This window comes from Solanum pennellii, chromosome 12 (genome assembly GCF_001406875.1).
Source record: "Solanum pennellii chromosome 12, SPENNV200".
In the NCBI taxonomy this organism is placed as follows: domain Eukaryota; kingdom Viridiplantae; phylum Streptophyta; class Magnoliopsida; order Solanales; family Solanaceae; genus Solanum; species Solanum pennellii.
The window spans coordinates 10,167,286-10,186,680 of record NC_028648.1 but is presented as its reverse complement, the minus strand read 5'-3'; the positions used below and the strand labels follow the sequence as shown (position 1 = coordinate 10,186,680).

At 28.4% G+C, this 19,395-nt stretch overlaps 1 protein-coding gene across 1 annotated transcript; it reads left to right on the top strand.

The window, feature by feature from the left end:
- Positions 1–9,503: 9,503 nt before the first annotated feature.
- Positions 9,504–11,691, top strand: LOC107005674. Its single transcript, XM_015204317.2, has one exon. The coding sequence runs from the start codon at positions 9,680–9,682 to the stop codon at positions 11,546–11,548; it is 1,869 nt and encodes a 622-aa protein (XP_015059803.1). The 5' UTR covers positions 9,504–9,679; the 3' UTR covers positions 11,549–11,691.
- Positions 11,692–19,395: the final 7,704 nt, after the last annotated feature.

Genomic DNA, 19,395 nt, shown 5'->3' with positions numbered 1-19,395 from the left:
TAAGACATTGTTGTACAACACCAGATTCCATTTTATTACATACTTGCTCAAACAAATGTACATTGAAGAAAACTGAAAGTTTGAACTTGACATGAAACTTCAATATCAACATACTACATAACCTAATATTTCAACAAATCTAGCATCATTTGTCATCCTATTACAAAAATAGGTAATTGTCATTTTAAGATTAAACTATTTATAATGATAACAATCATATGTCAACCACTTTAAACTTTAAAATGTCTAGGTATCACAAAAGAAAAAGAAAACGATTTTCATATTTCAAAAGAATTGGGGGTTGGTCCCCCTTGCCCATTTCTTGATATCATCTTGATACGTTTTTCTCTCGCGTAATTTTGTAACTGATTTCATGTAACAGCTTTCTTTCCTCGCCAAGTTATCTTTGTGGTGAATAAGGCAAGTTTGTTGGAATTGACACCCCATTTGCATCTCTGATGAATTGAATTCTTCTACCACCAGTTGATTGTATCATTCTACTCTTTCTTATGGTCAATAATGTATCAACTTCATAGATAATTTTTGGCCTCAATATTGGGTCTTCATCATCACCAATATCAAGTCCATAAGTTGTTAACTGTTGAGTATCAAATTGAGTTTGAAAGGCTGATTGTTGAGATAGTTGCGTACCAAATTCAGTTTCAGTTGCGTCTTGAGGCATGGCCAAATTATTGTGTTCCAGTTGATGTCTCACCAAATTTTTCTTTGCCCTTCCCTTTTTTAAAAAATTTTATTCAAACCTTTTGTCTATCAAACAAAATAATGTTAACTCTTACTTGTAATAAACGAAATACAAAGCTATTTAGCAATCCCAAAAATTGAAACAGATCCAACAATTTCAGTTTTCAAATATCCAAAATTGAAGTGTAAAAAAATATAACAATAAAGTAGAGGGCAGGATAAAAACAGAAAATAAGTCAAAAAATATATATATAATGAAATATGTTTAAAAATGATAATCCTTTTGATAGTCAAAAATAAAAGCCACTCCACTTCCATTTTAAGGTCCAAAGACCTCTTCAAAATCTCCACAAACCATGACATGTAGAATTTATTCATAAAATTTTGTCGCACAACAACCTACAATTAGCCTTTGATCCTATCCTTCAAGAAAGTATCATCCAAACCAATGAGTGGTCTTAATCTACATTTTCAACCTACCTTTAATTCATTAAAACATATGTACATCCTCAAGAACTTTCTTATACCTTGCTCAAAAGCATCTTTTGAGATATTTATTTCAACGTCAGTTTTTGAATTAGAATTTTTTAATTCAGTCCTATATGTTTCAAGTTTGTTAAAGTCATCCTTGAAACTCCCATCTAGTTTTTCAAATATAATCACCTTAGTCCTCTTTAGCTTGAATTTTATAACATTCAGATTAAAATTAATTGATAATTCTTATCTCATTTTCTTCACAGTGTACTTACGATCTCTCTGTAATTTACTTTTAAAGTAATGAGCTAATATCTTCAAATCAACCCTCGAATTTTATAGCATGGAAAACAAGTATGTTCACTTATCAAATTTATGATACTAAACTCAGAAGTCCCTTTTTTATCCCCTGAAAGATTACATTTAAAAGGGCATCCAACTTGACAAACATACATAGCCCTGCTAGGATCAGTTTTTTCCATCTTCAATCCACGTCTACTAAGTATAACATAATAGTTCATTACCTTGGTAGCTTCCTCAATGGTGGCAAATGACATCTCCTTCTCTAATTCCTTGTAATGCTCCAATTTATCACTTACAATACTGTTTCTTTGTTTCTCAAACAACTGAAGCATTTGTTCATCATACTGATTACTTGTAAGGTTGCGCCAGTTCGCACAACATAGCAACCTCACAAGTAATATTGTACCTCCTCCGTACCACAACCTTGACAACAATATCAACCCGAAAATAATTACATCTAATAACCACAACAAAATACACCACCTACTACTTTCAATTCGATACAACATCAACATTATTAAATACGAGTTTTTGATCAGAATATCACTATTAATAATTTGACTCTTTGATAACATGTTAGATAGTACCCTTGTTTTAACAATCAACAAAAATTGTATATGTTGATACAACTATGTTAGACTGATTTTTTATGATGATGCATTTGTATCATTATTTCAAACATATTTGTATTTCAACAATCAATAATGATACATTTACTTAATTATAATCAAAATAAAAAATGTTTGCATTCAAGAACGTGCATAAATGATGCATACAAGTGTTGATACAACTATATTGAATGAATAAAAAGTCTATCCAATTGAATTTAGCCAACAGACACAATAATTATTGTATCACAAATACATAACAAATTATTTTATTAGTGATACAATGCAAATTTTAGAAAATAGTACCAATGATACGATACAATTTAAGAAAACTATATCAGTAGCTAATACAACAAATTTCAAAACAATTGCTATAAATCATATTTAGATAATCTAGAACTATTAATACTCCCTCCATTTTTATTTGTTTGACTTATTTTTCTTTTTAGTACATTTAGAAAAAACAACCCCTTCATTTCAAGATTTATTCAATTTAAATATTCCAACATGTTTAAGATCACAAGATTAAAGAACATTTTGGTGCATTTGATATACATTCAATTTAGACTACAGGGATAAAAATTCTTCTTTACTTTTTTAAACATTGTGTCAACTAAAAACAAGTCACTCAATTGAAATCAAGGGACTGAATAATAATTATGAGCTAAGCTATAGTTATTTATGAAATTTCATCATATTGTTTTTTGAAAAAAAAAACCTACATTGGGTCATAAAACTCAAAATAAATGCATGTTTATACTCCAATCCAAAGTAATTCAAAAAATACTCGTTCTCTAAAAGACATTACAATCCATGCCAATTCATTAAAACTGATAATTTTCTATATTAAATCAGTATAATATAATGTATTGATATTATTATGATTGATTATTTTGCTTAACTAATACTCTCTCCGTCCCATTTTATGTGAGGTACTTTGACTCGATACAAAGTTTAAGAAAGAAATAAAGACTTTTCAAACTTGTGGTCCAAAATGAATGATAAAAATTTGTGTGACCGTAAATCATTTCACTAAGGATAAAATAAACATTTATAGTTAAATTTTACTTAACATAAAAATGTGTCATTCTTTTTTAGACTGACTAAAAAGGGAAAATAAGTCACATAAATTGGGACATAGGGAGTACTCCCTCCGCTCGGAAATGTTTGGCAGTCGTAGGTATACTAAAAATAGCTGTCTAAGATTAATGTCAATTTAAACAATCAACAAATAATTAACCCCTTTTTTCAATTTTATCCTTAACAATTGTTTCATTTTAGACCACTTTAATTTATAAAAGGTTGCTTTTACCGTTTCCAATAAAATGTCAACCATTTTAAGTGCAGTTTTTGAAGAGTCATTAGAGTAGTACATATATTTCATTATAAACATTAAGAGGTCACATGGCAATACTCAAATAAAGAACAAAAAGAAATTTCAATAGCCTTTAACAAAACAACATAACATCCACTCTTCTCTCTGTATACCAAAATCAAGGATTCAAAAAATTAAAAAACATGAACACCATACTCAATTTAAAATTTCAGCAGCTCTTACAATTATTTTCTAACGCCATTATCATTATCAAGTTCAACAGACGTATTTAAAAATATTTGAAATAATGAAATTTGATAACTTTTATCTGATATTCATATTTTCAAATATCATGTATTCTTTTATAATGTTAAATTTGGTGGGAAATTTTAAGTTTTCACATTCTAAATTTGAAAAATGAAAAAAGTAATCCACGAAAAAGCAGTAAAAACTTTCATGGAGTAATGTAGAGTCTAGATGGACTTTTGACATTCTTTTATCTTTATCCCATCGAAAAGTTAATTAATGAAGAGAAAGTAGGTACTACTTCCTAATTAATTGTAGGGTATATTAGTCAACTTACACATTGTATTAAATTTTTCTTGAGGGGTGTGTATCATCTTAACCTGACAAATAATTCCGGATGGAGGGAGTACTAAATTATTATACAATATATATATATATATTGTATTGGTATCATTAAGGTTTTTTGTTCAGAAATTACTCACTAGTCATTGATTCTATAAGAGTGATACTATAAGAGTATATGTATATTGTTGTGGTATCATTGAAATTTCAGAACAAAAAACCTTAATGATACCAACACAGAATATATTAATTTAGTACATTATATACCAATATAATATATAATGTTGATTTAGTATACGTTAAGGAAATTAATTCACAATCTTTCCCATATAAATATGAAAAAATTACCTAACTACACAATCTTTCTTTCCATAATTTCTAAAATTCCATACCTTTTTAAAATATTTCAAAAATCCCTTTTTTTCTCCTTTTTTCTCATTTACCAGATACATTATTTATATCCGTTCCAATTCAACGTTTTTGTTCCTATTTTTACACCTAAAATCACTCTCATATATCAACAGTTACATCAATCACTCAATTTTTTAATTTCAAATCTATTCTCTCTCAAGTTCATCAATTTCAAGTTCCTAAAGAGGTAGAACTATTTCTTCATCAATTTTTTATTTTCAATTCTTCAGATTTCGTTTTTTTCATTAAAAAAATAATGTTTTTAATTTACAATTTTCTTATACATATGAATTCTACTCCATCTTTTTAGTATGATACCTTGTGTATTTTGTTTTGATGATGAGAACTTTCATGAAATAGATCTATTCAACTCATTATGATTCCGATGATGATGATTGGGCTGAAAATAGATCCAAAAGCTTGTAGGATCCATTAATTATGAAGAATGATAATATTTAGAAGACAAAATCGAAGAAGGATGAAACTTCATCTTTTAAAGGAATGTGGAAGACCTCCAAAAAAGGATAGAATTGTTGCATTTGCTATGTGTTGTGTTATCTTTGAAGAAAATGATCTAGGATTAACAATCTTAGGAGGTTGGTTTCTGGATAATTGGTTATTTCTCTAAAATATTTTGTTATTTTAAATTAAATTTTAATGTATTTTAATTTTGATCCCGGTATGTATATTTTTCTTTATTTTTTGGTTATAATTATAGTGATTGTGGTATACAATACAAAATATGATACTTTTAAAAATTATCTGATACAAATAAGTTTTATAAATTTAAGTATCACACAGTTATTTATTAAGTTAAAGATACACTTTATATCTAACCACGACAATGTATATTTCAACATCTCCAATTACATAAATTAATGTATCAAATATACTATTTTATCTTTCCTTTTATATGTGATACTTAACATAAAGTTACAGTAAATACAATCCCTTCAAAATCATGATGTATCATATACATTATATATATATATATATATATATATATATATATACATTATAAATATTTTATCAGATTTAAATATAATAGTTTAACAGTGTGATTAAATTATTTTCCAGCAGAAATGTACACAAAGTTGAACGAATTTCTATTTATTAATATTTAACTGTAACACTTCACTATATTGGAAGTTGAATGTATTTTTCTAAGAAAAAATGTATCACTTTACTTTGGGTAAGAAAGTACAAGATTGCGTGTTGTGACTTTCATGTCTATAATGTTCACAACGATTTCTGCTCGTAGTTGGCTTATCACTTGAGTTTTTTTTCTTTTCGTGGCCGTCAAAACATTCTTTTGTATCGAGATGGCAAGACAATTTCTTATCTGGTAATGGAACCATTGAATCTTTGAAAAATACTTATTTACCTTTCGAGGTAAACACATAATGTTTCATCAGTTGGTTTATTGTTTCTATTAAGTATTAATTTGACCGATTTATAATTTGTAGTTAGAATTATGTATCAAGTATAATTTTACATTTTTATGTATCATATTAAAGCTTATTGTTTCTATTAAGTATCAATTTGACTGATTTATAATAGTTAGAATTATGTATCAAGTACAATTTTACATTTTTATATATCATATTAAAGCTTATTATTTATATTGAGTATCAATATCATTTTTTTCAATTGCAGAATACCCGATACTTTATTATTAATAGATACAAAATTTCAAAAAAAGATATTATGTATATGATATATCGTTGCTTCAAATGATACCTTTTTTACATGTCGTCTCTTTTTATTTTGACACACATCACAAGTATTGATACTATTATTCTATCCAATACAAAATTTACAAACAATTAAGTATCAGACACACAATAATATATACCAAACTAACTTATCAAAAATTAAGAATCAAAAAATGTAACCAGAACTGAAAACATAACATTTTTCATTTATCACATCATAAAATAGTAACCTAAAAGTACTTCATAAAGTATCTAATTTGAGAATTATTAAACATGAAGCAGAAAAGTACTTCTAAAAAGCAAGCATCAAGAATCTTTTGGGAAGAAAGTACATGTTTGCGTTCCTTTTTTCACCTTCAATACACACAATTTCACCGGTTATTGCATCAAAAATTTGTATTTCTTCATCACTTTTATCCGATGTATCAATGCATAGTGAATATATACCGAATTCTACCTCATGTTTCTTCATTCCTATCTACAATTTCACCACCATATCATTCCGAATACATAATGGAGACAAATTACCATCAACAATGTATCTGATCTCGATGTTTTTTTTTTCAATTCATCAATACTCAATTCAGCTGCAATTGTTGAAATAAGATTTACGAATGAAATATTTTCTCCAACAACTGTCACATCACTTCTGTATCGCTCGTATCTATCATCACTTTTCCATGATCCAAAATGCCTTAACAGATCAAATTATTCATTTCGAATCTTCACAAAATTGCGTTCCAAAATTGTTTGAATCAAACTTTTAATGTTTTTTCCAAGAACGGGAAGAAGATTTCACAATTTAAAATTTCAAAATTATAATTCAGTTAGAGGTTTATGACTAATTGGTTGAAGAAAGAAACATACACGTGTTTTGTGGGAATCAATTAATTTCTATTAATTCCTTATGTAATGCTTAAACTAATAACAACAACTTAATAATTTAAGTATCAATTGTTAATAATTAAAATATCTGTCTACAATATTATGTATCCAAAAAATGCTAAAAAAAAGAAATTTTTAATAATTATTGAAAGAATAGAAATAAAAAATAATTATCTGTTATACTATGTGATTTGCCTAATTTTTACAAGGGAAAATTATATATAATAGCAAACTAATAACCTAAAATAAATGGAGTAGCTAGGGTTTGATTTAATTGTGCTCCATGCAAACATTTGCAAAAAATTGCCAAACACCTCTCTACCGAATATCTCGCTTGCCACTCTCTTCAATCTCTCGCTCGCTTTCTCACTTTTTATACAAACACAAGTGTATAAAAATTGTTTCTAATTGTATAAAACAGAGAAAATTGTATAAATACATATATTTTTGTTCCCCTCTCTCCCCTCTTCCAGATCTCGCTCGCCACTCTCCCAAATCTCGCTCGCCACCCTCGCCTTTGTCACTTATACAAACAGAAGCGAAATGTATAAATTGCGTTTCTGTTTGTATAAAGCGTGAGAAAATTGTATATACACATGCAAATACATATATTTTCGTCTTATACACTTATAATTATACAATAAATACTCCCCTGCCCAATTTCTTTTGCCTTTCTCTCTTTCTCGTTTTATACAATTTTCAAATTGTATCTAACTTCTCTCTTTCTCGTTTTATACAATTCGATTCAATTGTATATTCCTTATCAAGTCTCTTTTGTCTTTCTCTCTTTCTCATTTTATACAAATTCAAATTGTATATAATCGTTCTATACACTTATAATAATACAATTCCTTTTAAACACTTCGTTTTTATACAGTTTTCTGCCCAAGTATCTTTCTCTTTCTTGTTTTATACACTTTGTTTTATACAATTTGCTTCAACTGTATATGTATAACGAATTATACAATTTCTATGTTTGCTATGAAACGCAATTATACAAACTTTGCTATAACATATAAATATAAATTTTTTATTTGTTATATGTGAAAATTGTCTTTTTTACAATAAATATAGAATAGGAAAAATAACTTAAATACACAACTATAAATTTTATATTCTCTAATTTTCCCTTCTTTTTTTAAATATTACATAATTCCCTTCTTTTTTAATTTTAGTGTAAGTTTTAGATACATTACATTCTCTCTCCTATAATACACAATTACCCATTTTAATGCCTATTTTTTCTCCATTAAAACACTCAACCTTTTAAATCAGTTTTTGGATTTTGAATTTTCTCCATTTAAACACTCAACCAAATCAGTTTTTTTATTTTGAATTATTAATTTTAAATAAAGAACTAATTTTGAAATTTTGAATTTCAAAATTCAAAAAATTTCAAATTTCAAAAATCAGGACAACTCTTAACTTCTCCCGTTTTTCTTACTCCATCAAGTTTCACTTCCTTTTTTTCCATAATCATCTTCCTTCTTCTTAACCCACCAGAATTTATTGGTTTCTTCTTTTTATTCTTAATCCATCATCTTTTTCTTCTTAATCTGTAATCGTCTTAACCCAGCATCTTTTTATTATTAATCCATCATCAGTTCGTCTTTTCTTCTCTTTTTTGTTTTTGTTAATTGTTCTATTACATCATAGTCTATATGTATCATCAACTGTGCTTGATGATACATATAGAATCAGTGTGTACAGTGTTTTAGTCAATTCACTGATACATGTAGTAGATATGTATCACATGTTTTGCATATAGTATGAATTTCTGAAAACTGATATCATGTATCAGTAAGGTATTAGTTGTTTAGTTGATGTACTGATACATGTTTTGAAAATTGTTATAATGTATCATTCACTAAGTTTAATAAATGCGTCATCAACTGTACTTGATGATACATATAGAATCAGTGTGTATATTGCTGCTTTGAGATTAGAAAACGAAATTGAATCTCCAACAACGATTCCGTCGATTTTGTAACTTTCATACTGCAATTCGTTCACCCAAAATTTCGGAATGTCTCATCAAAATCGAAGTATTCATCTTGAAAAATCCACTGTAACAACAATAAAATTACTGTAGTTCGAAATTTAACAGATTGTTCAAAAAAATTGTTTTCAAAATAGATGATATAATCTTTGTTTTTCAAAATTTGAAATTAATATCCAATTAAGTGCTGATTTTATGTTGATTAATGATATGTTACCGTAAATTTAGCTGTTTTATTAACAACATTAACTGTACCTTTTTTTCCCCTTTTTTTTCTCAACAGTTTAAAATTACCATGTATCATTTACCATGTATCACTAGAGTCTAAAGTATCACGGCTCAACAAATTTAAGGAATTTTTTGTAAATACTAAATTTGTCGGGACAGAATATAATTATTGAATTACGCTATGGGATTTCTTAAATTTTTACTATAGAATATGGAGTCCAGCCCAGGAAATTTATGGGCCAGTCCAAAAGGCAGTGGTCACAAACTGACAAAAACATAGTAGACGTTACAGAAAAGAATAAATCCTCTTTTTCTGAGTTTGAAAATCCACCATTTTTCATAGCCATACAGAGAACCGCAGCCATTGCAATCTTTTGCCCTACCTTACTAGTTCATACGCATCGCAATATACACGATAATCAGCTATTTTCATTGCTGCAAAATCAAAAAAATGGAGAAAAAGCTCAAGGATAAGAAATGGAGTTATGAAAAGAGAAGCCCTTTGCAAGATCTGAATGTTATTCCCAGATGTAAAAGTAAGAGTAGCACCATTGAAGCCCCTCGAGGTCGTCTTCCTTTTCTCATCTCTTCTTCTTCTTCTTCTTCTTCGTCTGCTTCTTCATCTTCTTCTTCCAGAACGCATTTCCATAAAACACCGAAAGTTTCTTCGAAAATTTCAAATCCAGTGCCTAAATCTACATGTTTGAGATCTAAATCCACCAACGAGAATGATTTACCAAGACCCATTACGCAAAAACCCAAAAAGAACCCACCTTTCCTATCTGGGAAGAAACCCATCTCCCGAAAGTCAAATCTGAGCAATCCTGTGAAGAAATCGTCATATGGGTCGGTTAGATTGGGGGTTAAACCCAAGATTTTGAAGCAAAAGGTGGAAGGTAATGGCTCAGGTGAGAAAATTCAGCTTTTTGATTTTGATTGTAATTTGACTAGTTTTGAGAGTTGTACACCTCTTGGTAAATTAGCATCTGGTTCTGGTATTGATTGTGAAACTTTAGATCATACTTGTAATGTAGAGAACTCAAATACTACTAGTAATACTACAAAAACACCTCCCATTGAGGCTTCAGTGTCACCTGAAATACAATGTGGGCTATCCACTGGGTTGTTTTCAGCTGCAACACCTTGTTATGCTGCTGGTCATGTTCTCTCTGGTGTTACTGATAAAAGGAAGTGTAGGCCTAGAGGTGTTCTCACTATAGGAAACTTAATTGATTCGTCAGATTGCGAAAAAGCCAGTGGCTCAGAGGATAGGAACTGTGAGGGGGCTGGAAGGAATGAGGTACTTAACAAGTCTAGAAGAGATTCTTTGATTCCTTTGCCTGCATTGGCTTCTATGCATTGGCTTTTATCTCCTTGCCGTGAGAATAATGACGTCTGTTGTGAGGGTGAATCTGTTAACGAGTTTAGGATGTTGAATGGATCTGCCACGTCTGAGTTGCCGTATTCAACTTCAATATGTTCTGGGAGTACTTCTGATTCAGTACATAACAGAGCAAAAGCTCGGATTGTTTTGGTCTCTCCTGAAAGTACTAAACTTAAATGTCCATCGTCTGACGAGATGGGGAGGACTTTGTTTCCATCTTATCCCCTGGATATATCTTGTTGTCATGATGTGGAAGTCCCGGATGAGTGGAAATGTTCGTGCAGTCTTGTTAGAGAAAATTCTCCGTGCTCAACGGCTTCTTTGAGCAGTGGGAATGTTATTCAAACCCCCAAATCAGATTTGAGCTCAGGCAAGTGTGGTGGCTTTTCATGGTTACGCCCAGGTGATCATCGAGACAACGTTGGGGATGAACTTGACTCAGTGGCAGATTTTCTTCACAAAACAAGTTTATCACCTATGACTCAACCGTCAGCTTTAGATCCGCCTAATCTGCATTTTAAGTTTAATAGTTCTTCTTGGGTGTCTGACTCCTCATTAGAAAATATATCACAATCTCAAATGAGAATCTCATGGAGAGATGGGATGGTGAGTCAGACTCTTAAGATTGATGATTTAGATTGCTGCAGATGTTTATCAGATGATGAGAATGGGGGCTACTGTTACACTGACGTAAAGACAAATGTTGGTGTTGAATCTAGCCCCCATGGAGAAAATAATCTTTTACCTGAGAGTGGTTCTCAGTCTCCTGAATTTGTAGAGCACAAACACGAGCTTTCTCGGAATGGAAAGTTAAGGTCTCCTCTTCCAGAAGCTAATCCATGTGCAGAGTCCATACAGACTGAAGGTGGTGGTTTAGTTTCATCTGCAGATTCTGACTGGACCCATAGTTGTAATACTCAGTTGTATCACATTTGATTCTTCATCTGTATTATTTGTATCGATTCTTAGAAGCAATGTTGCTCTTCTAAGTTCAAGTACTGCTTGTTGTTGCTATAAATTATACCCTATAAATACTCGCTGTCTTCATCTGATGAAGTGTTTGGAGAGTTCATTATTCACATTCTCTTAGTGCAACTCCGCAGATATTGAAATTGTGACAAAATCTTATATCTTGTGTTTGGAACTTCTGGTGAGCATTGGCATGTCTTTGTAGATGGAGCTCTAGATATTTACAAGAGGTGTTTTATGCTTCCTCTCAACTCACCATTTTGTTGTGGGATAAAAACACAAGAAGTTTGGTGGATGATTCCCTTCGAATTGAAGAAATTTATCGTTATATATCACTTCTTTCTAACTCGAAATCAGATATGATTTTTCTTACCTTAGTGTTAAATTGTCTTTCAACCACGAGAAGAAAATTTTGAAGCATAAAGAATGCTTTGCTTCACGTTTTCTTTTCCATTATATTATCACTAGAAGAAGAGTTTCATTTAGAAAAATTGGACTCTACAGATACCTAAAATAAATTTGGGATAATAAACAAGTACCTTCTCAACCTATGCCTGAAATTTCAAAGACATACTTATACTATACTAAGGTTCCATTACTTCCTTAACTTATTTTATTAATAATTTTCAACCCCTCTTTGGCCTACTTGACACTATCTTGTGGGTCCAACGCTGGTTGACTTTTTTTTCAAGCTAGTGTCACGTAAGCCGAAAAGAAGTAGAAAATTACTTATAATACAACTTCAGGGGTAATAGGACCTTAAATATAAGTGTCTCTAAAATTTCGGTCATAAGTTGAGGGGTACTTGTGCATTTTCCCAATAAATTTTAAACTTTTTGTAAGTAGACAATAGACAACATTAATTTTGTAAAATGCATAAAATTTGATTATACTTGAGAAGATCTAAAAATAAGAGAACAAGAACAATGAAGGAAAAGTTTAAGAAAACACAAAAAAATGTGGATCCGTGTTAGTTATTACTCTCTCTATCTCTGTTTAAAAAATAATTTGTTTCTTTTTTAGTATGTTCAAAAAAAGAATGATTCTTTTATTTTGATAATTATTTAATTTTAATTTTTCACGTGATATGTTTAAGACCACAAGATTAAAAGACATTTGGTACATTTAACATAACTTTAATTTAGAATCACAAAATTAAAAAAAATTCTTTCTTTTCTTAAACTTCATTCAAGTTAAATTAGGTTATTCTTTTTTAGACGTAGGAAGTATTCAGGATATAAATGAGGTAACAAAAAGGTAACCACAAATCTTTTTTTAAAATTACGAGTTTTGTCATTGATTTTCTTATAAATAAAAAGCATCTCCTAAGACACCTAATATAAATTTACCATGTAATTTGAATACAAATGTATAAATATTAATAAACCTCTCAATGAGCATTCTCATTCTGTCTTTCCTAATATCTTTGCATCGAAGTGTTAATGACAAATCAAAATATTTATACAACAATTATTTTGTCTATATGGTGAAGAATTCAAGATGTTGTTCACAATTTCTATCGATTTAGGTTTTAACTTTAATATCTTGATTAATAAAATTAATAAAGTAAATATATCAAAAAAGGTAAACTAGTCAGATTATAATATTTTATATTAATAATAAATCAATTAAGGCAAATCTAATGCAGGTTTCAAGAATTTTATATATAAAAACAATATAATTATCTAAACGTTGTTTCATTTTTCCAATTATTAACAAGGTACCCATATTAAAAAGTAAATATTGATTTTGCTTTGCCTAAAAAAATTTCTTTTCAAATTTAATAGTACATAGATTTTTTATCTTTTTTTTTTTTTTTAAAAATAGTACATATAAACTCATTCTTAGGAAAAAGTGAGTTTCCTAAAAATTAAGTTGTCAAATAATTGTTGTGGCCCTCAGCCGGCCTTGAAAAAGATGGCTAGTACAATACAGAACCAAGTCAATAAAAGACAGATATAATTGTTAATTCTACTTAATTAATAAAATACAAGGAAGAATAATCAACAAGTTATTTAAAATAAATTCAACAATAGAGTAGTTAAAGTCGACTGTTTTGATTCTATTTTATTATTCTATCGTAAGAAAAAAAAATTTAATTTGACTTGGCTCAAAATTTAAGAAAATAAAAATAAAATTTTAAATTTATAAACTATAATTTTAAATTAAAGTTATGATATGTTTAATTTTGTGATTTAAGCATATCATCTAAAAATTAAATTTAAAATTTTGTCAAAAATGAAAAGTAATATGCCAAAAAGAAATATGAATCATTTTTTAAAATAAAGAAAGTATTAAATAATAAGATTATTGGGAGGTTGTTATACTTTGTCACATATTCTAGAATTTTATGCGTTGCCTCTTATTTCATGTAAAATGAAATGTTTTTCCACTAGTCAATACCTTATTTGTTCATGAGTGGCAATTTAATTATTATATAGTGCAATATGACAGAAACCAGCAGGACAAGAAAAATGTGGATTAAAGTGCTTTTATTGACTGGTCTTTAGAAGAAATAGCCCAGAAATGATTTGATAGTTTTATTTATTTATTTTATGTAGAAGTTAAATTCATTAAATTAAATATAAGACCATCATATAATTGAAAGTGTGAGTAATTTTTCAAATGATCACTCAGTTATATGAAATTATTTAGTAAATTCACCTAACTTAATTTTATATAAATAAAAATAACTCTTTCTTTTTTGAGTATTCACTCACAAGTCACTTTGATTGAATTTGTCACTTCTATCATCATAAATATTTGACATACTCTTGATTTTTATGCAATACATGCATCTCATACTAAATAATACTCCCTTTCATTTTAAAATAGTTGTAACGTTTTACTTTTTGAGTGTCAAGTTGATTATATTCATCTCACACTAAATAATAATTCCTTTATTTCGAAATAGTTGTCAAGTTTTACTTCTCGAGAGTTAATTGAATTATTTTTTAAAGTTAAATTACATTAGATTAATTCGATATGTTAAGATTAAAATTTAAATATTTAAAACTATATAAAAATACTATAATTACAAAGTTTTCTAAAATATGATATAAATAAAATATGAATTAATTACGGAAATCTCACCTTAGACTTTACTTACCATTATTCCCTATAAGTTTTACAAATTTCTAAAATTCCTCATTTTCGCGAATCACATTAATTTATTTCGCACATCATATTAATGTATCTCGCGCATCACATTAATGAAATCTCGCGCATCAAATTAGTGTATCATGTATAAAATGTACCTCGCACATCAGATTAATGTGTCTTTCGCATCGAAATAATGTACCTCGCGAATCAGATTAGTGTGTCTTGCGCATTGGATTAGTGTATCTCGCGCATCAAAATAATATATCTCACGCATCAGATTAGTGTATCATGTATAAAATGTACCTCGCGCATCAGATTAGTGTATCTCGTGTATTAGATTAATGTATTCGGGCATTAGATTAATGTATCAGCACTTATATTATTGTATCCATTTTGAGGAATTTTTAAATTATAAACTTTTAAGGAATAAATTATAATTTTGCCTTAAAAGTACGTAATTTCTGTAATTTGCCCAATAAAATATGTTTCAAAATGTTTCTCAAAGTTCATATTCTTTGACTATTAGAAAAAATATTATGAAAAATGTTTTTAAAAGGCCATTTAAAAAAGAATGACCTATTTTATTCTATTTTAAAAAGAATGATCTTTTTCTTTTTTGACAATATTTTAATTAGCTTTTAATCATGTTTAATGTTACTACATTAAATGAAATGTTGATACATTTAAAATAATTTTAATTTAAAATTACAGCATTAAAATATTAAATCAAACTAAATTTAAAATTACAGTATTAAAATATTAAATCAAACTAAACCATTGGTAGTAGAAAGAAAGAGAATACCAAAAATCCCACGTGAAAACCCAACTTTTGGATTTTCTCTCACTCAAGTCAAACAAACATTTACGTGTGCCGACCAATATGTTTTGAGTGAAAAGAATGCTAAAAAAATAGAGATATTTATTTATTTGAAGAAAGAAAACTTTACATCATATATACTCACCCACCAAACCAAACCCAACATACATCATATTTTAAACTCTAGACAACAAGTAATACAATTTCTCTTCTCCAAATTCTCTGTCAACAAGTTCCAAATCTTGTATAGTCATGGAAGGTCTAATTCCATTAGTATGCAAGACCTTCAAAAGGAACAAAATTCTTCGCAAATACGAATCCCTCTCCTCAGAAACTAACGTTATTAATAATATTGAAGATTTTTATCCAGAATATGCTAATCGTAAAAATTATGATCATGGGAATGAGAATTATCCAGAATATCGACGTACTCAGTCAGTTCGCGCATCGGAAAAGAGTGTTTATTATACTCAAAAGGATAAACAACTTGTGAGATTCACAAGTCATAGAATGTTTTCATGTGTAACGGGTGCATGAAGTAAAAAAAGATTCACAATAAAAGTATTTCTCTTATCTTCTCTCAAGTATATATACTTAGCTTGTGTTGCGTTTTTCTTTTGTTGTTGTTGTTGCTTGAGTTTTATAATTTACTTATTTACTATCATTGTTTTGATTGAGTCATTTGATTCTTGAAAAAATGCAGTAAATATTAATTTCTTCACTTCAAATTTGTTGGGTACCTTGTGCTATGTAAATACTTCCTCTCCCTCCGTCCATCTTTACTTCTTCACTATATTAAAAATAATTATTTAACAATACTTATCCAATTTGGAAAATCTAGAGATAATGTACTTTTTGAGTCTATTTTATCTTCGATGTTAAATATATTCAATATCTATGCATTTTCAAAAGCATAAAATTTCATATATTTAAAGGGTATTATAGTAATTATCACCCTATTATTTATTATTATTAAGGTGTGTGCTAAGTTAATAGTAAACAACTATTGTTAGACAGGTATTAGCAAAAGTAGTGGGTCAAATGTGACACAAATGCAAGTTTAAATTATTACAAAATTGCTTTTTTATTAAGCCGGCAAACAATTTTTATTTTAAATAAAAAGACAAAATTTAAAGTTTATTAATATATCAATTTTAAATTAATATTATAATAATAATAATTAAGTTTACAGTCTAATATCTCAGTTAAATTTCCGCAAACCCATAAACCAGGGTCTAGCCTCAGATCAATCATACTTTTATGATTTTCAAGCACAGATTATTAGATTTTCCAAGATTTTTTTTTTTAAAATATTGCGATAACAACATTGAATAGATTAACTCTAATAGTACTTGGAGTGGGTGAAGTAAGTGGGGTGGGTTCCATTGGACTAATTTGTGGACGAAATAATAGGTGTTTGTCATTTTTTCATTATATTTTTGTGTTTAAATTGTGAAAATGAATCTCCGCTTTAATGAGAAACAGGGTAAAAGTTCAAAAGCAAAGTAAAAAGAGAAAAAGAAATCGCAAATCTATTTAAATTACCTCTTTTGAGTCTGATGATACTAAGTCATATGAACCATTAATAAAGACTACAAGTCTTAACAAAAATAAATGTGGTTTGGACTATAGAGTACTAACAAAAAATACAGGAAAAAGTCATTGTGAACTAGTCCAACCAGCTCATTTTGTAGTAAAACATGAAAAATAGATATGGTATATCATAATACCCCAACATGTGGCACACAATATACATGTATACGTTCTCACTATACGTATACATGTTCGGGAAAAAATCTTTCATTGACGTTAAAATCTTAACCTAACTCGGTTTGAAGAAACCCTTGCCTCACAATTTAGCTCCAATGCAAGTCTAGACAGTTAGAAAAATTAGGTGCAATTAGAATTCCTTTGTAGCGCTAGGAGTCAAGTACCAACAAAATATTGTTTACTAAATATTTATTAGGTTTTGATAGTTGCATTTTGAAAATAAAAACCTAGTGGTCACAAATTGGCATTATCAGAAATGGATACCTAACCAAATCCAACTAAACCATTGACATGAAATAATTTGGATTATAATATCTTACCACACTTTCTATATTGACTTTGTTTGAGAAAGAAATAGTATATGATTACTTATCTTTAATTAAATATATTAAATTTGAGTTTAGGCTATTTTTTTATTACTAAGTATTTTTTTCCTAAACGAGTCTTATGTGAAGCAAATTCAAATTAATCAAATTTTCAATAATATATCGAACATTAGATAATAAATTATATAAATATAAAAGAACATTTAGAGTCGCAACATTTTAAAAAAGAGACGGTGTTATGAAATTTCTATAATTAGAATAAAATTACCTAAAGGAGCTTGTCTGCTCAAATTTCATGAAAATTTTCAGACAAATATATAAAAAAAGTCAATAACTCATATTCTCACAGGAAATGACTTTTCCAAAATATTCACAATATATTGCTTAATATTAAGCAAATCAATATAAAATGTTAGTTTTTGATAGTTATAGTTACTAGTACAAATATATTTATAGTTTTATCCATTCTTTACTCGATGTAATCAAACTCTTAGTCATATTTTGAATCTAAGTCCTCATTTGTTTGCACTTAATAAAGGTATGAATCTTAATCATTCAGATTCACCCATTAAGTACGTTTGGTTTTTAGGTCTTAATCTGAACCTTTCAGATTCAACCCATTAAGTTCATTTGTTTAATTTTTATTAAAAACTCTTAATGGGTCTAAAGAGGTAGGAGACTCTTAACAACATCCAGACTCATTTGATAAGTTATCAAATAATAAAATCATCGCTTCTGTACTTTGGGTGTGCCTTTTTATCTCATAATTAGAAATTTTCTTTCTCTCTTTTCTCAATGAAACACTAATTTCCCTCTTGAACTAGTAAGTTTTCATAAATTCTTTCAAGTATTTTTTTATATTAATAATATTTTTGTATTGACGTGTAGTAATATTTTTGGTGTATTGTTGTTTATCAAGGTTTTTGAATGAAAAAATAGTACTCCAAATCATGATTGTTGAAACTTTTTAATTTTTTTTTATCAAAAGTGATATATTTTGTTGAAATGAAAATTTTATAATATTTTATTAATATAATGTTCAATTTCACTTGCAATTCAGATATTGAAAACAAACAACATTATTATTTAGTGTTCACATTTAGATACCACATCTTAATATTTAGATGTGTACTCAAATTAAAACACTCAAATCTTAATGCAAATCTTAATATTTAGATGTTTATTCAGATTCAGACCTCTTAATCTTAATGAAAACAAATGACAACTAAGGTCTCATTTGTTTGCACTTAATGGAGGTCTGAATCTTAATCATTAAGATTCAGCCTATTAAGTAAGTTTGGTTTTTAGGTCTGAATCTGAATCATTCAGATTTACCACATTATGTTCATTTGTTTTATTTTTTTGAAAAGTCTCTTCATGGGCCTGAAGAGGTCTGAATGAATCAGATCTGTAGGAGACCCTTAACAACATTCAGACTCATGTAATAAGTTATTAAATAATAAATCATTGCTTCTCTGCTTTAAGCGTGCCTTTTATCTCATAAACAAAAACTTTTTTTCTCTCTTTTCTCAATCAAACACCATTTTTTCCCTCTTGAACTGGTAAGTTTTCATAAATCCTTTCAAATTTTTTTTGTATTAATAATTTTCTTGTATTGACTGTGTCGAACACTATAGGTGTATTGGCGTTTATCAAGATTTTTGAATGAAAAAAATTGTACTTCCAAATCATGATTATTAAAACTTTTAAAACTTTTTTTTTATCAAAAGCGATGTATTTTGTTGAAATGAAATATTTATGATATTTTATTAATTTAATGTTAATTTCACATGTATATT